At 44.8% G+C, this 22867-nt stretch overlaps 1 protein-coding gene across 2 annotated transcripts; it reads right to left on the minus strand.

Annotated features, from left to right (window-relative positions):
- Nucleotides 1-1085: 1085 nt before the first annotated feature.
- EDC3 (enhancer of mRNA decapping 3) lies at nt 1086-22101 on the minus strand. 2 transcript variants are annotated; one of them, XM_056499709.1, is made up of 7 exons: nt 21966-22101; nt 18125-18318; nt 15632-15945; nt 10896-11231; nt 5596-5749; nt 3124-3341; nt 1086-1638 (listed from the first exon to the last, which is right to left on the minus strand). In XM_056499709.1, the coding sequence occupies exons 2-7, from the start codon at nt 18286-18288 to the stop codon at nt 1304-1306; spliced, it is 1521 nt and encodes a 506-aa protein (XP_056355684.1). In that variant the 5' UTR covers nt 18289-18318; nt 21966-22101; the 3' UTR covers nt 1086-1303. The 2 variants fall into 2 exon arrangements, with proteins under 2 accessions (XP_056355684.1, XP_056355683.1); XM_056499708.1 differs by lacking the exon at nt 21966-22101 and having other exon boundaries at nt 18125-18351.
- Nucleotides 22102-22867: the final 766 nt, after the last annotated feature.

Genomic DNA, 22867 nt, shown 5'->3' on the forward strand with positions numbered 1-22867 from the left:
GCAGCAGGAGCCTGCAGGAGCCCTGGGGATGGCTGAAGTGTGAGAGGAGCAGCAGAGCTCCCAGCACTGCCCACGTTCCCAGCTCCTCCCCAAACAGCCCAGCCTGGCAGCACCTCCTGCAGCTGCAGCTCTCCAGCGTGGTGGGAGCCCAAGCCAAACCCAGCTGGTGGCTCCTCAGCTCGTCCCTGCTGCAGGCACTGCCCCCAGGCCATCAAAAGGAACTCAGGAGAGGACAATCCAACGTTTGTGGCTGGGCACAGAACAGCAGTCCAACACCAGAGCAGATTTCTGATGGAAATCCCAGCCAGGATTTCTGCCGCAGCCCTCCAGGAACACAGCAGCTCCCACCAAGTAAACAGGAGCCAAGCCCCTCCTGGGCCCAGCACACCAGCCCACCCCACACACAGGCTTTGATTCCCAAGGGAATGAACAGATCCATGAGCTACTGGAAGGACAGGGGAGCTTACCCCAAACAAACATCACCTGCACCACCCAGAGGAGCCCTGCCCTGCTTCACTCCCCCATCCCTGGGCCAGCACGGAGAAAGAACAAAAGAAACCAACCCCAAACCCCAGGAGGATCCTGGAAAAGTTCTTTTCCATCCCAGGCCTCACAGAGTGAACAAAGAAAAGCCTAGAGTACAGAAGCAGTAAGGCCTAGCTGAGGAAGGACATCAGTGCTCCCAAGGTGAGCCACAAGCTTTCCAAGCAGGGAACCCTCCCCTTGAGGGGCTGGCAAGGACAGGGAGCTCCAGCTGCCTTCCAGAACACAAAACAGGGACGGGGCAGTCAAAAACAAGACGGGAACAAAAGGAGATTTTCCCTCCACACAAGGGATTTCGACACAATCAAGGGGTGCTGTTCCCACCAGGATGTCCTTGCTGGGAATATCCCAGCACAAGGACCAGAACCACATCTCAAAGCTCCACCCCACCCTTATCTGTACCAGGTGCCAGGCAGGGCTGGGCAGCAGCAGGGGACAGACACACGGTGCTGCTCGCTCCTTCACCCCATGGCACGAGAGAACGGAAACAGCAACAATTCGCTTCCTCCTCCTCCTTTCTTTTTGTTTTGGTTTTTTTTCCCATTTCATTTTACGATTATTCCATTTTTTTTCTTTTGAAATACACAACGCTCCTTCAGGGGGGAAGGCAAACCCTCCAGAACTTCACATCCTTTTTTCTTTTTTTTTTTTTTTTCTTTTTTTAAGGCGTCACCAGAGTCGGGATCCAACCAGGGGGGCGGGGGATCCAGCTTGGTTTTTTTCACAGAGCTCCTCCCTCCTCTCAGAACAGGGGTGAGCTCTAAGTGGAGTGCAGGGGGATGACAAATTTGCAGCCAAAGGGTGAGTGGTAGTTGATGCCCACCTCCTGGAAGACCTTCTGGGGGATGCCAATGTCACAGAGGTAGACGCGGCCGGCGCGCTCGCCCAGCGGCAGCGGCAGCCCCAGCGCCAGCGACCACTTGGCGTCGATGCCCAGCTCCGCCTCGCTCATGGGCGGGTCTATGCTCAGCACGGGGGCTCGGTTCTGGTTGGCCCAGTCCACCACTGCTTTGTACCAGGGCTGGTCTCTCAGAAAGGCATTCTCGTGACAATCCAGGCAGTTGATCACCAAGTCAACCGGGGTGTCTGGGAGGTCTGCAAGAAACACGGGCAGGGCTGCGCCATCAGCACGTTCGGGGCTTGGGCTCCGCTCCCTGGCTCACAGCTGATGCTGCTGCCACCCCTCTCCCACACAGACCCATCCTGAACAGCTCTGCAGCACTCTGGGGACACCCCCAGCCCCACAGGTACCAAACCTCATCCATGAGTCACCAGCCCACAGGAGCAGTGGGTCCATCAGAAAGGACCATCATGGAATGGTTTGGGTTGGAAGGGACATTAAAGTTCATCTCATCCCACCCCCTGCCACAGGCAGGGACACCTTCCACTCTCCCAGGTTACTCCAAGCTGGCCTTGGATATTTCCAGGGATGAGGCAGCCACAGCTGCTCTGGAAAACCTGTTCCAACCTTTTCCAATGTTTTCTAATAGGCAGGAAGCTCTGTCAGCACAGCACAGCCTTAACTCCCAGCTTTGTTTCTCCCCACAAGTTCAAATGAAGCAGCTTGGAAAACGACTGCCAAGCAGAATCCAGCAGTCTCCCAGGAGCTGTTTATTCTGAGCTGGGAATCCTGACAGCTGCTGCAAGTGGCTCAGCAGCAGCTGGACACTCATTCCCTCCCAGCTCCAACAAGGCAGCCCCTTATCCTGCCAGAGCAGCTCCACATGGCAGCTCTTCCCACCGGAAACATCTGTGGCAGCACAACTGCTCCTCTGTCAAGGCACTGAGTGCCTGCTGTCCCTGCAGCCTCTGGGCAGCCACCCAGGCCTGCCAGGGCCACTAGATGGTGCCAGGGCAGCAGGCAGAAGCCAGCTCTGCCCTGAGGAGAAGCCAGCTCTCTTCTGTGGAGAATCCAGCCCTGCTCCCTGGGACAATCCAGCCCTGCTGCCCTGCACGAATCCAGCCCTGCTCCCCTGGGACAATCCAGCCCTGCTCCCCTGGGACAATCCAGCCCTGCTCCCCTGGGACAATCCAGCCCTGCTCCCCCGGGACAATCCAGCCCTGCTCCCCCGGGACAATCCAGCCCTGCTCCCCTGGGACAATCCAGCCCTGCTCCCCTGGGACAATCCAGCCCTGCTCCCCCGGGACAATCCAGCCCTGCTCCCCCGGGACAATCCAGCCCTGCTCCCCCGGGACAATCCAGCCCTGGCTCCCCCGGGACAATCCAGCCCTGCTCCCCCGGGACAATCCAGCCCTGCTCCCTGGGACAAGCCAGCCCTGCTCCCCCTGGGACAATCCAGCCCTGCTCCCCTGGGACAATCCAGCCCTGCTCCCCTGGGACAATCCAGCCCTGCTCCCTGGGACAAGCCAGCCCTGCTCCCCCGGGACAATCCAGCCCTGCTCCCTGGGACAAGCCAGCCCTGCTCCCCCGGGACAATCCAGCCCTGCTCCCCCGGGACAATCCAGCCCTGCTCCCCCTGCACAATCCAGCCCTGCTCCCCCTGCACAATCCAGCCCTGCTCCCCCTGCACAATCCAGCCCTGCTCCCCCTGCACAATCCAGCCCTGCTGGGCCACCCACCTTTGACACTGGACACCTGCTGGCCCTGTGTCTTGCTGAAGAGGCTGAGCTCGTTGGTGATGGACTCCAGCATCTTGACGAAGTTGGGGAGGAAGAGGATGACGTGCACGTCGTGGTTGGAGAGGTGGCGGCCGCAGCTGATGCCCTGAGCCCCCTTCACGTGGGGGCCGCACAGCAGCGCCACCGTGGGCCGCTGGTGCACGTTCTTGGGGTTCAGTCTGAAACACAGGCAAGAAAAAAGGGCTCTCAGTAAACACCAAAGTTTCTCACCTTCCTGCATGAGAAAAAAAATTAAAAAAAAAATAAAAATCAGTAAGACGCAAATTGGCAGGTGCTCTGTAAATCCGCTGCCGCTCGCAGGAAGGAACCCACATCCTTTTGTGGTGTTTGCAGTTCAGAGGATCTCAGACTTGTTTGGTGGAAGGGACCCTAAAGGTCATCCACCAAGGCTGCTCCATCCAACCTGGCCTTGGACACTCCCAGAGATCCAGGGGCTGCCACAGCTGCTCTGGGCAATGCTCAGCATGCCCACAGGGAAGAATTTCTTCCACATATTTGACCTAAATTTCCTCTCTTTAAGTTCCTGATGAAGAGTCCCTCCCTGGTTTCCCTGCAGGCCCCTTCAAATAAATGAAGGTTGTTCCAGCCTTCTCTTCAGGACTTCTCTGTACCCACAAGGCCCCAAGGATTGTAGAAGAAAGCAAAAAATTTGAGGTGAGTTTCCCTATCAGAGGAGTCACAATTAAAAAAGAAAAAAAAAAATTCTCTGCTCCCTAAGCTTCATCAACTGCACAATAAAGTCCATTTGACCAGAAAGCCATCAGGGCTTGCAGCAGGAATTTCAGCAGCCTCCATCATTTTTTAGTGCTCTCCACCAAGTGATCAGGTTCTGAATAAGCAGATGGAGATTGGAGGGTTACCTTTCATTTTGAGAGCAAACAATCTGGAGCTGCCATCAACTGCACAAAAACACAGGTGCAGTTCCTGCCCACACCAACAGCCACAAAGCAGGCAGCAGAGCTCTTCAGCAGCCAGCAAAAGGCACTGAGTGCACTCCAAAGCTGAGCAGGATGTGCTCAGGTGAGCCTGAAAAGCTGAGTTAGCCTCACAAAAATCCACACAGCACCATTCTTACAGGCTGCCTTCTGCTTTTGTTGGCACTGTGAAATTGTAATGTGCCAAAACAGCCAAGCAAAGTGTGCAGAAAGGAGCTCATCACACATTCTGCATGGCTCCATCCACCTCAGGCAGCACCTGTGCAAAGCTCAGCTCCCTGAGCATCTCCCAGGAAGGGGGAAGGAAAATTTCATCGCTGCTTTATCTATGAGTCAAGAACAATTTCCAATAAGAGGGAAGGAAAAAAATCTCAGTTTTGCTTTGCCCCTCACCTGTGCAAAGCTCAGCTACCTGAACAACTCCCAGTAAGAGGGAAGGAAAACCTCAGTTCTGCTTTTTCTCTGAGTCAAGAACAATTTCCAGGAAGGGGAAAGGAAAAATCCTTCAGCTCTGCTCTGAGTCAAGAACAATTTCCAGTAAGGGAAAAGGAAAAATCCTTCAGCTCTGCTCTGTCTGTGAGTCAAGAACAATTTCCAGTAAGGGAAAAGGAAAAATCCTTCAGCTCTGCTCTGTCTGTGAGTCAAGAACAATTTCCAGTAAGGGAAAAGGAAAAATCCTTCAGCTCTGCTCTGTCTGTGAGTCAAGAACAATTCCCAGTAAGAAGGAAGGCAATATCTCAGTTTTGCCTCTCACTTGTGCAAAGCTCAGCTCCCTGAACAACTCCCAGTAAGGGAGAAGGAAACTCTCAGCTCTGCTTTGTCTGTGAGTCAAGAACAATTCCCAGTACAGGGAAAGGAAAAATCCTTCAGCTCTGCTCTGTCTGTGAGTCAAGAACAATTTCCAGTAAGATGGAAGGCAAAATCTCAGTTTTGCTTTGTCTCTCACCTCTGCAAAGCTCAGATCCTTAACTCGCAGGAAGGGGGAAGGAAAAATCCTTCAGCTCTGCTTTGCCTGTGAGTCAAGAACAATTCCCTGTAAGAGGGAAGGAAAACCTCAGCTCTGCTTTGTCTGTGAGTCAAGAACAAACCCCAGGAAGGGGGAAGGAAAAATATTCAGCTCTGCTCTGTCTGTGAGTCAAGAACAATTCCCTGTAAGAGGGAAGGAAAATCTCAGCTCTGCTTTGTCTGTGAGTCAAGAACAAACCCCAGGAAGGGGGAAGGAAAAATCCTTCAGCTCTGCTTTGCCTGTGAGTCAAGAACAATTCCCTGTAAGAGGGAAGGAAAATCTCAGCTCTGCTCTGTCTGTGAGTCAAGAACACCTCCCAGTAAGGAGGAAGGCAAAGTCTCAGTTTTGCTTTGCCTCTCAGCTGTGCAAAGCTCAGCTCCCTGAACAACTCCCAGGAAGGATGAAGGCAAATCTCATCTCTGCTCTGTTGTGATCCCAGAGCCCAGAGCAGCCCCTCCCCTGCCCCAGTACCTGTTGGGCCCCCCCAGGAGGCTGAGGGCCATCTGGCTGGCACACACCCCTGTCATCTCCAGCCTCCTCTCCAGGCTCAGCCCGTGCTTCTCAGCCACTGCCAGCAGCTTCTTGTGCAGCTCGTAGGACACGCTGGGCACCACCAGCCCCGAGTCTGGGGGCACAAAAGGGACAGTCAGACACCTCCAGGCAGGGACAGGCAGGCAAAAGGCTGGAACTGCTCACCCACGTTCCTCCCCAAGCCAAAAAATGAATCCAAATGATTCTCACTGAAGCAGACAACTGCTGGCTTAAAATAACAGCTCCACACAAGTTTCTGTGTTACTAAAATTGCTCAGTTTTGGGAACACAAGGGATGAGACAGATGGGATATTAAGGTTTTTCTTCACAGTCTCCAGGCCAGCAATGCTTTAACCCACCCTAAACTGCTCCTGAGCACTGTGAAAGTCAGAAAAGCAGCTGGGAAATGCCAAAAAAACCCAAAAAACTGGATGTTTTGTGCTTGCTGACACTGCTCCCCAAAACCCCAGAGATGACAGAAAATAACCCATCCCACACCTGCTGCTCCAGACACAAGAGCTGGATCACAGCACACAGAGGCTCAAAGAAGAAACTCTGCAGAAAAATAAACTGGGCAAACTGGAGGAAATTTTGGGGGAAAATTTGGGATTTTCAGGCATCCAGTCCAGTTTATTCTCTTGGCTTCTGATCTTCCTCCCCATGGAGGTGAGGCAAAAAAGGGGCAAAACAGCCAAATTTTGGGCAAATCCAGAGAAAATTGGGAATTTTGGGTTAAAAACAATGAGGAATGTTTGAGGGGAAAAAAATGGAAAATTTTGAGGAGAAAAAAAAAAAAAGGAAAATCTTGAGGGGGAAAAAAAAAATGGAAAATTTTGAGGGGGAAAAAATATGGAAAATTTTGAGGGGGGAAGAAAATGGAAAATTCTGAGGGGGGGAAACCTGAAATTAGTATTTTGGGTGGAAAACCTTGGGAATTTGGGGTGGAAAATGCAGAATTCAGAGTGGAAAATGAAGAAATTTGGGAGAAATTCCTGAAAATGTCTGGATAAAAAAATGGGAAAGTGAGGAAGTGGCATTTAGCACGCCAAGCCTGCCCTAATTGCTCCCTCTCAGGAGCAGCCTGAAATGGCAGCAGAGCTTCCCAAGGTCCAAGCAGCCAGGCCTGGGGAGTTAAATAAACTCTGGCACACAGCAATCAAGGAGGAGAGTGTCAAACCCACAAACAATAACAGCACTGCCACAAAACTGAAGCCCTGCCAACTTTAATTATGTTTGGGTTGGACAGGGCATCTTTATTGTTTGCTAATGAAGGCAATAAAATAAATTAGCCCAGGCTTTTTAATACTAAATAAATGTATTTTACAGCTGCCTGAGATTAAAAAAAAATTTAAAAAAACCCAGATATAGTCTGAACAGCTTTGTGGCACGCAGAGTGGATAAAAACATGATGTATTTAGGAGGGATTCACACAGGGATGGACTCAGCCCAGCCACAATCACCTGCTAAATTCTATTAGCTCCAGGTTTTCACTTTTGGCTGGAACAGATTCCCACCTTTTCATTCCCTGCTTACTGCTAAAACACAAGGCTGTTTCAGAAGTGCTGTACTTGGTTTAGAAGTGTTTTACTCCACACAAAACCAGCTCTCAGAAAAGCATCCCAGTGCACTGAAGTGTTTATCCTACACACATCAAGTTATTTCAACTCAGCAACAAAATCCCAGGCTGCAAGTCCTGCAGGTGAGTCTTCTGGAAAACTCAAAAGCCTGACTTCAAAACTGACATCAGCAGTTTGGTTTTCTGGTTATTCCTGAGCTCCATGGCACAAAAAACAAGCAGGCAGAGATGCAGACAGGGATCCCACAGTGCCAAGAGCTGGATATGAACTCCCTGCCAATCTCCAGCATCAGTTTTGTGCTGTTGCAGCAGACAGAGAATCACTGTCTCAGTCAGGGCTCTATTAACACAATCATCTCTCAGATTGAGCCTGGGTAAAAAAAAAAAAAAAATAAATTAAAAAAAACAACAGGAGAAAGAAGTGCTTTGTCATAACTAGGAAGTGCTTTTTGCAAGGAGAGCTTCCCTTAGGAAACCAGAAAAAACTGCAGGGAGAATCCTGCCACAGCCACATCCAAAACCAAGATTTCTGGAGCTCTTGGCACTCATTTAATCCCAGCAGCTGCTCTCTGAGCCACTGAGAGGAAGGCTGCCTGCAGCTCAGCATCCTCCTTCCAGCTGCTGAACAAAGGCCTTGGCTTGGAGTTTCCATCCCTGGATTTACTCACTGCTGCTCAGTGCATGGTAGTTTTCCTCCCAGGAATTCTGCTGCTGGAATCCCCTATCAGCCATCCTGCCCAGACTGGCTGCCAACAGTGGCTTAGCTTTTGTTTCAGGCTAGACATCCACAGAGGCCCTGTCTCCTCTCAAACAAGCCAGCTGGAAGATGGATTGACAAGTGGGAAATTTGAAAAAAAAAAAACCAACAAAAAAACCCCACAAGATAGACAGGAAACCACAGAGAAAAATGAAGAGGTGCTTATTCACACAGCACATGGGTAATCAGTGTGGCTTCTTCCACAGAGAGATGCTTGGGGAGATTTAAAAAGCAAGAGGTTAAATTGAGCAGGAAAAAAGCCATTAATCCTGAACTCTCACTGCTGCCTCAGGAAGTCTCAAAATCATAAAAGACAAAGCAGTGGGGAAAGTCTCACTGCACATTTGTTTCACTTTTCCTCCAGGATCCCTGCAAACACAACACTGAGCTGTCACAACCCACTGTGTTCTCCTCTCCCAAACAGCAGAATGGGACAATAGGAAGAGGAATGCCAGAAATGGAGAACTAGGACATTGTTATACACCAGAACCATTCAGAAAAAGGGACTTTTCAAAAGTGGAAAGCAGCAAATCATTACAAATCCAGCAGCTTCCTCCCCTGAAGCGTTTCACAGCCCAGATGGAATCTCCAGGCAGAGGAGGAATGACAGCCCAAGGAGCTGCTCACACTTCTGCTCAGACCACCACAGTATCAGTTGGTTTGAGTCCCTGCAGGAAGAGCTGACATCTGCTTTCACTCCCAAGTGGAAAAGAAACGTTCCTGGAGTGCCAAATTTCCTTCATCCTAAGTGCTTAAAAATCAAAGGCAAGACATCCTGAGGAGAACAAAGTTCCCTGGAATTTGGAGCTAAATGTGCCAAAAGTTCTTCTTTACATGAACTGTATTTAAACCCAGGCAGAGATGGAGAACAACGACCCAAGGAGTGCCAGGAGCACAGAAAATCTCCTGAAACCACCAAAGCACAAATCCCTGGGCCCGTCCCTCTGGCACTCTCCAGAGGGTTCACCAGGCTGCTGAAATCAAAGCAAGGGCTGAAACAGCTCCTGCTCAGCTGCCAACCACCAGCTTTGCTCCCTGCTGGAGCAACATTTACCTTGCTGCCCTCCCAGTATTGACAAATAGATATAGATATAAATATAGATATAGATATAGATATAGATATAGATATAGATATAGATATAGATATAGATATCTCTCAATATTGATAAACATATATATCTCTCTCAATATTGATAAGCACAAATAGATATCTCTCTCTCAATATTGATAAGCACATATATATATATACACCTCAATATTGATAAACATATATATATATATACACCTCAATATTGATAAACATATATATATATATACACCTCAATATTGATAAACATACATATATATATATATATATATATACACCTCAATATTGATAAACATACATATATATATATATATATATACACCTCAATATTGATAAACATATATATATATATATATACACCTCAATATTGATAAACATATATATATATATATATATATACACCTCAATATTGATAAACATATATATATATATACACCTCAATATTGATAAACATATATATATATATACACCTCAATATTGATAAACATATATATATATATATACACCTCAATATTGATAAACATATATATATATATATACACCTCAATATTGATAAACATATATATATATATATACACCTCAATATTGATAAACATATATATATATATATATACACCTCAATATTGATAAACATATATATATATATATACACCTCAATATTGATAAACATATACATATATATATACACCTCAATATTGATAAACATATATATATATATACACCTCAATATTGATAAACATATATATATATATATACACACCTCAATATTGATAAACATATATATATATATACACACCTCAATATTGATAAACATATATATATATATATACACACCTCAATATTGATAAACATATATATATATATATACACACCTCAATATTGATAAACATATATATATATATATACACCTCAATACTGATAAACATATATATATATACACACCTCAATACTGATAAACATATATATATATACACACCTCAATATTGATAAACATATATATATATATACACACCTCAATATTGATAAACATATATATATATATACACACCTCAATATTGATAAACATATATATATATATACACCTCAATATTGATAAACATATATATATATACACCTCAATATTGATAAACATATATATATATATACCTCAATATTGATAAACATATATATATATATATACACCTCAATATTGATAAACATATATATATATATATACACCTCAATATTGATAAACATATATATATATATATACACCTCAATATTGATAAACATATATATATATATATACACCTCAATATTGATAAACATATATATATATATATACACCTCAATATTGATAAACATATATATATATATATACACCTCAATATTGATAAACATATATATATATATATACACCTCAATATTGATAAACATATATATATATATATATACACCTCAATATTGATAAACATATATATATATATATATACACCTCAATATTGATAAAGATATATATATACACACCTCAATATTGATAAAGATATATATATATACACCTCAATATTGATAAACATATATATATATATACACCTCAATATTGATAAACATATATATATATATCTCAATATTGCTGAACATATCTATCTATCTATCTCAATATTGATAAACATCCCAGTGCTGCTCTCACAAACCCTGCAAGGACAAGCTCTGTGTGGGCACACAGATCCAACCTCACATAAACAGTGCCTCACCCAGACCACACCAAGCTGAGCCTGGCAGCAAAACCCCACCAAAAATCATCACCCCGGGTGCTCATCAGCAAAGAAGAGAGGTCCTACCGGTGCAGAACTCCTTGTGAGGGCTGTGGGGCACCACGATCCGCCTGTAGACGATGGGCTCGGACTCCAGGATGTTCTCGTCGTGCCGGTAGCGGGCGGGTTTGTCGCTGGGCGTGCCGCGGGAGCGGGCGCCGCCCCTCCTCTCGTACGTCTCGATCTCCTCGAACACGGCCGCCTTGTCAAACAGCGCCAGGTTGCCCTCGAAATCGAAATCCGTGTCCGGGATCTCGTCGATGTCGTCCCCGAAGCACTCGTCGTCCTTGCTCTTCATCTGCCCGTTCTTCAGGCCGCTCTTCTTCGGGGTCACCTGGTTGGGGTGGCGGCTGCTCGATGACCCTACCCTCCCAAAAAAAAAAAAAAAAGGCAAGTTGAGAGTGTGTCCTTTTTGTGAGAAAGAGGAGATACTGCTCACAGTCCCCCCACCACTGTAACATGGTGGTGTTCTGTACCATTTAATTTGTGGTTTGGTTGAAGTTTCTTCCGTTTTTACTCTCTTTTACAGAGATTAATTTTCTCGTGTTTGGGTTTGATTGTTATTAAATCTTACTTAAAATACAGGAAGTTCAGTAACACTTCCAGCCACCAGCTAGAAGTGAGCAAAATGGAGCTTTAAGGTCTCTTAAAGCTAAACAGTCTAATAGAGAATTAACACCTGTATTATTTATACTTTTGACCCAATAACCAAATTTCCATGACCCTTGGTGCAGCATTAACTATCCAACCAGAAACTACTGCCTGAAACCATGAAAAAGGAAGATGAGCACTAAAAAAGACAACACCCAAAATCCTCCATCTTGTCCCATTCCTATTACTGTATTATAAAAACCTCAAAATCAAAACTCTTCACCATGTGGAATCACACACTTCTATTTAACTGCACACCCATGATTTTAACTCCATCACTCAAATTTGGAAGCCTTCAGGTCCAAAGCAGTGTTCTCCAGGGCTCAGTGCCAGAAAGCACAGAAAGCTCAAAAATCCCAGGTTTCTGGGATCCAACACTTGCCATGGAGCTCACCCCTGGCATTACTCACACTCACTAAACCAGCAGAAAACAGAACAAGAGCATCAGCAAAGAGACTTCCAGGGACTTGCCAGCAGCCAGGTTAGAAAAACAGGATTGCCCACAGCAGCAAAAGGTGTTTCTGCAGGTTTTATTTAATCCCAGTGTCACACCAGTGGTGAGGTTACCACCTGTGACCTCAGTTTTCCTCCCATCCCAAGCCCATGGTCAGGCAGGTGTGTGACCCAAAGCCTTCTCTGGAATTCCTCTACATTCCAGAGACTACTGTGGGTGTTTTCTTCCATACTAATGATCTTCAAGGGGGAACTTAAAACCCTGAATATAAAGGATCTCTTTTTCCTCCACCCTGATGTAAGATATGACACACAGTCCATTGCTTCATTCCTGTTTCTCTCTCCTCCTTCTCTATTACCTTATATTTTGGAATACACTTGTTCCCAATCTCATTCATTGGGAAAGCCCAAACTCTCTGCAGTGACACTGATGAAAGTCTCCTGCTTAGGGCTGGACATTAAGAACTGATGCAAAAACACAATTATGAGGTCAACATAGCCTTTACTTGCTTATTTCTTCCTTTGCTCTCCAGGTCCAGACAATATTATTGTTTCTCATTGCCAGTGTTACATTTGTAATTACTAGAAAATACTTCATGCCAATTCCTGCAGTTACAGGAATCACCCACAGTGTCCAACAGATGGAGTAAGTTATCAAACAAGGCTGCTTGCTCTACTAAACCATTTCCTGTTGTTCAAGATGAGTCCCTTTGTCCCCTCATTTATACAAATGAGCTTGAGAGAATCCGTTCGTTTACACAGAAACAAAGAATTTCAGCCATCCAAAGGAGACTTTCAAACATCCCAAAAGATTTACAACAGGCACAAACTCCACAAGCACCCCACAAGTCCAGGTTCAGCAGCTCTAACTCCAGCCATGCTGAAATGTGACTTGCTGAGGTTGTGCACATGGTTTATTCCCAGTCAGAGATGCACTGCCTCAGCAAGGATTTATTTCAGGTTTTTCTGGATAACTGAAAGTTTTCCCAGTCCCCACAGCAAGATCCTAAATCTGCTGGACTTTGCAGAACAACCATTCCCCATTAAGAAAAAACAACAAAAAAAAAACCAACAAAACCAAACACTCTTCTCAAATGAGAATGCCTTGGAAGGACAGACAGCAGAATTCCAGCACTGTGGTGACAGAATAGGATTTAGGAGAGAGGAAAGAGTAAGGCTTCTCAGGAGGAAAAATTTCAGCAGGCACACTGCAACCACTCCTTTATGTGCATGGTTCTGAAAGCTTTTTGGTAACAACTTCCACTCTGTCCCAGATACAGGGCTCCCCAACCAAAGGTGACAGAAAGCTGGACAGGATTTTGTTTGGAACTAAATTGCCACTGCTGAAGGAATCACAGCCACAGCTGCTGCTCTGGAGGAAGATGAGGAATGCAAACACAACAGACCCAAGTTCTCCCAGCACTCAGGAATTTCAGATCATGCAGAAGCCAAGGGACTCTCAGGGCTCAGATGGGCAAGCTCTTCATGTCAGTGTTAAGAATTTGGCCAGCTCCTTACCAGACCCCTCTGCAAACAGCTCCACACTCCCCCCAGCTACCCCAAAACTCAGTGTGTGTCCAGTGGGACAGGAGCAGCTGATGTCAGCATGGAATGCTGATGGAATAAAGGAAAGCTGGAGGACAATGGCTGCAAAGCTCCCTGCAGCCACAGAGAATGGGAGCCAGGAGCCCAGCTCACCAACATCCATCCCCAGGGGTGCCAGCTCTGCAATGCTCTGCCCTGACTGCCCCAGTCACACAGAGCATGGCACAGCCTGCAACGAGCTGGCAGCAGAGTTAGGAGCTCTTCCTCCTCAAGCATCACCTTCCAGATAGGAAAAAATGACAGCTGGTTCTGCTCAGGGAGCAGAAAAGAACCCAAAAAAAGGGCAAGGGGAGGAAAGCAGATTTCCTATCCTGCTGCTTTTGGATCCCAGCTCCCAGTGCCCCTGCCCTGCACGAGGAGAGCAGCTTCACTCCAAGCTGCCACACAGAAAAGCACCTCCCTCACAAGATAAACAACCCTACCCTGTTTTTTTTTTTTTTTTTTGTTCCTAAGGAATAACAACTCTTTTCATGTAGAGCACACAAGCAAACAAAGTCTCCAGCGAGCTGGCTGCCTTCCTGAGGGATCCCTGTGGGAGGCTGTGCTGCCAGCCCTGGCACCAGGAGCCCGCTGCCAGCACAGCCATTGTTGGGAAACCTGCCTTGGTGTTTGTTGTTTATTGATTCCTGTCACACCAGTGACATTCCAAAGGGGAATGCTGGCCCTGACTTGGCACGCTAGGGGCCAACAGGAGGTCAGCTCTCACGTGTAGGATCCAAGTTTTGGGTGACATCTCAGCCCATTCTTGCCTGGACTCCTGCACAAAGCCAGGCTCAACTCCATCCCCCTCCCAAAACTCACACATCACCCTCCAAACACACATTTTACAGAGCAAGACATTCCTTCTCTAACTTTATCCCAAAATGAACCTAAGCTAACAACCTACACCTAAGACCTCACTCAACCTGCCTCAAAGCCTGTAAAAGTGACCTCACTTGTGCTCCTACCAGACATCCTGGAAGGGGTAAAAATATCCCAGATGTTGGTGGGGGAGAAAGATTTCCAGAGGTCTAGGAATTTCTTCTCAAAAAACACAGCCTTGCACCTGTTCAACTGGCCTGGCCCACTTTGGTTTGTTTATTTTCTAATTGAAATGGAGGGAAAAATGAAGTCATGGCTTCAACAATTAAGTCATGGAAATATGCTGGATGTGCACTGACATTTCAGGAATTGGATTATGAGGATCTGGAAAGGAAAATAGCCCAGGGGGCTTTGAAGAAAAAAAAAGTGAACAAAGCTAGTTTTGGCCCAGTTTTGAAGATTTTATCAAGAGAAATAAAAATAATGGATGTGTGACTTTGGGATGCTCTGATTATATCTTACATCACCCTCATTAAATTGTATTTTTAACAACCCAGCCAGAACCCCTTCATAATTATGTATGGGGTGATGTTGTAATAGGTTATGGGTACAGAAGCCTTAAATAGAAAAGCTTGGGGAGATTTAAAAAGCAAGAGGTTAAATTAAGCAGGAAAAAAAGCCATTAATCCTGAACTCTCACTGCTGCCTCAGGAAGTCTCAAAATCATAAAAGACAAAGCAGTGGGGAAAGTCTCACTGCACATTTCTTCCACTTTTCCTCCAGGATCCCTGCAAACACAACACTGAGCTGTCACAACCCACTGTGTTCCCCTCTCACCTGAGGATAATACTGCAGTTTGTTTAGAGGAAATCTTCAAACAGGAAAGAGAGCAAAAGGAGGAAATCTTTGGAACTGGCATTAGACATTTTTTACATAGACAGAATGACTAAGATGGAAGAGACCTTTAAGATCACCAATCTAACACCAACTCAACTAGACTAGGGCACTGAGTGCCACATCCAACCTTTTTTTAAACATATCCAGGGTCAAAAACTTTCAGTAAAAAACGTTTTTTCCTTTCATCCAACCTAAATTTAAGGCTGCGTTCTCTCATCCTGTCTGGAAAAAGAGATGAACCCCCACCTGACTACTTCCAGGTGGGGTCAGAAATCTATTCTATTTCAAAAGACCCCACAGGTGGGTCAGTTTCCAGCAAAGCTTGGTGAAAAAGGGGAGGAGAGCCCCAGACTCACAGGAGTTGTGCCTCCGCCGGAAGCCTTTGGACTGGCTCAGCGTTTCCATGTGTCGGTCCATGTAGCTCTTGGAGCACTGCTGCTGTGGGGAGATGAGCAGCTCCTGGCTCTTCATGTCTGGCCTCCTGGGGATGTTCTGAGGGGCACTGCTGGACATGGGCTTCTTCAGCACCTTGCCAGTGCCATTCTGGCTGGGCCCCACCTGGCAGCCCACGCCAGGCATGGCCGTGTCCATCTGCTGCGAGTCCCCGCATTGTCTGCTGTCCCCCGGCCCTGGGATCTCCAGGATCTTCAGCTCAGTGATGTCACCTGCCCTAAAAACAGCAGGAGAAAATCAGGAATTTAGCACACACCCTGGCAGGAAAAAAAAAACTCAACAAAAACTCCTGAGGTAAAACATCATTGTTGTGATGCCATCATCGATAGAAACCAATGCACCACTGCATCGATAGGAACAAGGGAATAAAAGGATTTTAATGCTCAAACATACAGGGCATTTCCACAGATAGCAAGATGCTCAACTGAAATGGCAAATCAGGAGTTCAGCACATACCCTGGCAGGAAAAAATAAACCAACAAAAATTCCTGAGGAAAAACATCATTGTTCAATGGGATTGTTCTGATGCCATCATCGATAGAAACAAGGGATTAAAAGGATTTTAATACTCAAACATACAGAGATTTCCACAGATAGCAAAATGCTCAACTGAAATGGCAAATCAGGAATTCAGCACATACCCTGGCAGGAAAAAAAAACCCAAAAAGTCCTGAGGAAAAACATCATTGTTCTGATGCCATCATCGATAGAAACCAATACACCGACAGGAACAAGGGAATAAAAGGATTTTAATGTTCAAACATACAGGGCATTTCCACAGACATCAAAATGCTCAACTGAAATGGCAAATCAGGAATTTAGCACATACACTGGCAGAAAAAAAAACCCCAAAAAGTCCTGAGGAAAAACATTGCTCAATGGGATTGTTCTGATGTCATCATCAACAGAAACCAATGCACCACTGCATTGATAGAAACAAGGGAATAAAAGGATTTTAATACTCAAACATACAGGGTATTTCCACAGACATTAAAATGCTCAACTGAAATGGCAAATCTTCAAAATAACCACTTCAGTATTACTGCACTGCACCTGGAATTTGTTTGAAAGGTTCTGTAGCTTGAAAGGTAGAAACAGGAACCAGCCAAGCAAAAAAATAGAAGCAACTGGAGCAGACCTTTGCAGAAATCTGCATTAATTTAACAGTTTCTAGCTAATTAATTGCTCTCAGCCTTGAGGCTACTATTACATTTAATCCATTTCTGCAGAAAGCTACCCTCAGATTAGCACAGCTCATGCTCAGACAAGGACTACACTTCCCATTTCCAAAGAAAGAAAGGAACAAGAAAACTAAATCTAGCACTGGGCACAAGCCAAAAGAAAACAAAGGAGTGATTATAAAGACCTCCATTTGCACTGACTGCAAGAAATCCAGCAGGAATTAGGCTCTTCTAGTTTGAACACTGCATTTGTCCAAGTGGGATATGAGAGCAGAGAGACTTCCACACATCCCCTGGCAGGATGTGGCTCTTGTCTTCTCCCACTGTCTCTCTTCAAAATCCAAGGGAAAAAAAGATAAATTAAGAGAATTGACTTTGTGGAGTCAAAGTTAGTGAAAAATAGGGCCTGAACTACAACATTCCAGGCCACAGGAAAATGTGCAGTGAGGAGTGACTCCTATTTACACTTTTTAAGCACACTGTTACCAGGAACTGGTGGGAAAGAACTGCTGAGAGCAAAGTTTTAAAAAAAGCACATCAGAGCCCTCTCTGCTACAACAGAACAGAATACAAATAAAAATAATCCAAAATAACTTAAAATAAAATATATATTTGTATACATACACAGTCTGACCCTAAATAACCTCTGAGCCTGAGCTACCCCAGTGCAACTCCAGGATTTGAGCCTGGAATTAAGAACTGCTGAGGGCAAAGCTTTAAAAAAGCACATCAGCCCCCTCTGCTAAAACATAATATGAATAAAAAGAATGAAAAATCATTTAAAATAAAACATATATTAGTATACATACACAGTCTGACCCTAAACAGTCTCTGAGCCTGAGCTACACTCCTTCAGGATTTAAGCCTGGAATTAAGAACTGCTGAGGGCAAAGCTTTAGAAAAACACCTCAGAGCCCCCTCTGCTACAACAGAACAGAATACAAATAAAAATAATCCAAAATAACTTAAAATAAAATATATATTTGTACACATACACAGTCTGACCCTAAATAATCTCTGAGCCTGAGCTACCCCAGTGCAACTCCAGGATTTGAGCCTGGAATTAAGAACTGCTGAAGGCAAAGCTTTAAAAAAACACCTCAGCAACCCCTCGTACAACAGAATATGCATAAAAATAATGAAAAATCATTTAAAATGAAATATATATTTGTATACATACATGGTCTGAGGCACAGGGGGAGGACAGGCACTAACCTGAAGGTGACCTCTGGCACGAGGCATTTGACACCATTGTGGAAGGGCCGTGTGAGGGAGATGGTCTGGCTGACCTGATCCACAGCAGAAACTCTGCCCTGGTAAACCCCCAAACTCTCCCCACAGTTTATGGACACAATGCTGCCCAGCCAGTCCGTGGCCATCCTTGTGGAGCTGCTGAGAAGAGCCCAGAGCTGGTTGGAAAACAAAAAATTCACAATCAGCATCAGCATTGCCTCTCCTCTGTGAGGAGGGAATGTCACCCCAAATGATATAAACACAAATTTAGGATTGACTTTTCACAAATATTAGGGTAGATACTATATGCTAAAATGGTTCTTAAGATATAATCTTTAAGAGTAAATTCCTTGTGGAGCTGCTGAGAAGAGCCCAGAGCTGGTTGGAAAACAAAAAATTCACAACCTGGATCAGCATCAGGTCTCCTCCTTCCCAGGCAGCTCCTCTCTGCTCTGTGGGGAGGAAATGACTCCCCAAATGTTATAAACACAAATTTAGGATTGGTTTTTCACAAACTTAAGATAGTTACTCTATGTTAAACTGGATTTTAAGATATAATTTTCTTTAAGAGTAAATTCCTTGTGGAGCTGCTGAGAAGAGCCCAGAGCTGGTTGGAAAACAAAAAATTCACAATCAGCATCAGCACTGCCTCTCCTCTGTGAGGAGGAAATGACACCCCAAATGATATAAACACAAATTTAAGATTGACTTTTCACAAATATTAGGGTAAATACTTTATGTGTGCTGTTAAAATGGTTTTTAAGTTTTAAGAGTAACATAAATTTGCTCTCTGTAGTTCACTTTGTAGTAAGTGATCTGCCTGCTTAGCTGAATAAAACCCAATTAAAACATAATCTAATTAATTAGCTTTGTATGAAGTTGAATAACACCCAATAAAGACACCTATCACAATATATCAGTTACCAGTTTGGTTTTTTTTTTCCTGTAAAAATTGAAAAGCACAGCCCAAATTAAGATTGATAAAAGAAATTAAAACCACGAGCAAAAAAACACACGCTGTAAAAAGACAAACTCAAGGAGTGAAAGTTTTTGAAATATGGAAAAGAATTTGGAAAAAAAAAGTTTAAAGTTTGTAAAAAAGGTAAAATCAACTAAAAAAGTAAATCTAATTTTTCACACAACCATCCCATCCAAAGTGGAAATCCCTGCATGGGGTTTTTGCCTTCCCCATCCTACAGCAGATTTTTGTTCCACTGCCTTGAATTCAAGGCTCCCAAGAGGAATATTCAGTGTTTAAGTGTAAAAGTTTTATAATATAAGTATAAAACAAAATAAAAATTTTTAAGTATTATCTCTACATTCTTCCTTCTTCATAATTTCAAACAGTAATTTTTAATTAAATAAGTATAATTATAAATATATTAATAAGTAAATGCTACACCACAAATCACAAAAGTTTTAAATATAAATATAATATTTATTAATATTTATAAATAATATAAAGAAGTATTAATTCTTTATTAAACTGTTTAGGTTTAAAAAAAACTTGTAACTAACTAAATTTACCTGTTTTACTCACTTTTAACTAATAACTAAAAGTATTACAAAACTCTCTGTACTTTGAATAAAATTTAATAAACAGCCAAGCCCAAACATGAAAAATTAATCTCTCTCATGTTTTTAATCCTTTCAATAAAAAAGAAAAGGAAAATGGAATAAAAATAAATAAATAACAAATTAATATATAAAGTAATATATAATATATAAAATAAATATAAAAATGAATATATAAATGCATATATAAATATATAAATAAATATATTAAAATAAAACAAAATCCACAAATTAAATAATATAATTATCCCATTTTCAATAATTTTAGTAAGAAATATGTCCACAAAAATCCCTGAAGAGTTTTTAAATAAATAAAATTTTTAAAAAATAATTTAAAATAGAAATCTGCTCTTTTATCATTATATATCACTGCTATAATTAGATAAATGAATTAAAAACCAGCTGCTCTCCCTGCCAGCACTAAAAAGTGCAATTTGTTCAGACAGATGTTTCCAACACTCCTTTGATCCCAGATTTCCCAGTGCCAGGCTCAGGAGCATCACTGAGAACACGAGACATGACAGGCTCACAAATGTACAGATTTGCCTTTCATGCTGTAATCAAAGAGGGAAAATGTTTGGTGTTTACTGTGAGCAGCACAATAAACACAGCAGACAGCCCAAGGAGAACACCCATGTATAAATCACATTTCCAGGAGGCAGCTGGATTCTCTGCAAGCTGAGCCTCTTGGAAAGATGGGAGGGGAAAAAAATAATCTGGATGAGGAAAAAAAAATATCTCATTTCCCTCAGCTTTCACAGGGGATGCTTCAAAACATGAGCCTCCTTTTAGCAAAAAAAAAAAAAAACCAAAAAAACCAAAAACCACAAAGCAATAAGTCTGTGTTTGAGTGCAAATATAAATTAAATATCCCTGGTGGGACTGTGTCATTAAAGGAAAACAAAGGGGATCCCACAGGTAAACACTGGGATCCCAAATATTGTAAATATTGTAAAATTCTGTAAAATATTGTAAAATATTGTAAAATGCAAACAGAAGGACCTATGACAGGTAAATTCAACCTGCTCCATAGGAGACCCACAAGGGAAAAAGGGGAACCCCCCAAGGTAAAACCAGGGAACTCTAAAAATAAACACAGGGAACTCTAATGGATAAACAGAGGGAACTCCAAAAATAAACACAGGGAAACCTCAAAAATAAACACAGGGAACTCCAATGGATAAAAACTGGAAACCCCAAAAATAAAGACAGGGAATCCCAATGGAGAAACACAGGGAAAAATTCCATGGATAAGCACAGGGATCCCTCCATGGATAAACACAGGGAACCCCAAAAAATAAACACAGGAAACCCCAAAAAAATAAACACAGGGAACCCCAAACATAAACATAGGGAATCCCAATGGATAAACAGGGAACCCCCAAAAATAAACACAGGGAACCCCAAAAATAAACACATGGATCCCCCCCATGGATAAACACGGGGATCCCCAAAAACAAACACAGGGAACCCCAAAAATAAACACAGGGAATCCCCCCAAAAAAAATAAACACAGGGAACCCCAATGGACACACAGAGAGAACCTCCCCCATGGATAAACACAGGGAAAAATTCCATGGATAAGCACAGAGAACTCTCCTGGCTAAACACAAGGAACCCCCCCAAAAAAATAAACACAGGGACATCCCCCAAAAAATAAACACAGGGACATCCCCCCAAAAAATAAACACAGGGACATCCCCCCAAAAAATAAACACAGGGACATCCCCCAAAAAAATAAACACAGGGACATCCCCCCAAAAAATAAACACAGGGACATCCCCCCAAAAAATAAACACAGGGTACCCTCTAGGGTTAAACACAGACCCCCCCAAAAATAAACACAGGGCCCTCCATGGGTACACACAGGGCCCCTCATAGACAAACACAGGGAGCCTCATATGTAAACACAGCCCCCCATAAATAAACACAGGCCCCCATAAGTCAATACAGCCCCCCAATAAATAAATACAGCTGCTCACAGGAAAACACAGCCCCCCGATAAGCAAACACGGCCCCCCACAGAACCGCACGGGGACGCCAGAATCAAACACAGCCCCCCCCGGGCCTCTCCCCTCCGTGCCCGCCCCGGCCCCACCTCCCCCTCACGGCCCGTTCAGGGCCCGGCGCGGCGGCCGCGCCTCAGGCAGCCCGGCAGAGCCGCAGCTCCCCGGGACGGCCCCGTGGCGGCCCCGCCCGCTGCCGCCGAACGCCCGAGCCGTGCCCGCCATCCCCCCGCGGGCCTCACCCGCCGCCGCCGCCGCTCCCGCCTCACCGCGGCCCCTCCGCCTCGGCGACGCTCGGCCTGACGTCACTTCCGGTCCCGCCCCTCGCGGGCGGCGCTCTGGCCATCGGCGGGATCATAGAGACAACGTGGGAGCCGCCTGAGCGCATGCGCAGTACCCGCGGCTCCGCCCCTCGCGCGCGGCGCTCCGGCCGCCGGAGGGGTCATAGAGACGGCACGGGAGCCGCGCTGTGCGCATGCGCAGTGACCTCCGCTGCAGCCGTCCGGCGGCTGGGTCACACCTGGGTCACACCTGGGTCACACACACCTGTCACACAGCTGGGTCACACCTGTGTCACATCTGTATTATACACCTGTGTCACACACCTGTGTCACATACCTGTGTCACACACCTGGGTCACAGACCTGTCACACACCTGTGTCACACCCCTGGGTCACACACCTGTGTCACACCTGGGTCACACCCGTGTCACACACCTGTCACCTCTGTCCCTCCATCCCCTCCATTGCAGCATCGCCTCCATCCTCTCCATCATCTCCATCCCTTCATCATCTCCATCCCTCCCATATTCTCCATACCTCCATCCCTTCCATCATCTCCATCACCTCTGTTAGACCTCCATTATCTCCATCATCTCCATCCCTTCATCCCTTTCACCCTCTCCATCCCTCCGTCCTCTCCATCTCCCCATCATCTCCATCCCTTCCATCCTCTCCATCCCCATATCTCCATCCTCTCCATCCCTTCCATCATCTCCATCATATCTGTCACCTCTGTTAGACCTCCACCATTTCCATCCCTCCATCCTCTCCATCCCCTTTCATGATCTCCATCCCACTATCATCTCCATCCCTTCCATCCCCTTCCATCATCTCTATCCCTCCATCCCTTTCATCCTCTCCAT

This window comes from Oenanthe melanoleuca, chromosome 10 (assembly GCF_029582105.1).
Source record: "Oenanthe melanoleuca isolate GR-GAL-2019-014 chromosome 10, OMel1.0, whole genome shotgun sequence".
NCBI lineage: Eukaryota > Metazoa > Chordata > Aves > Passeriformes > Muscicapidae > Oenanthe > Oenanthe melanoleuca.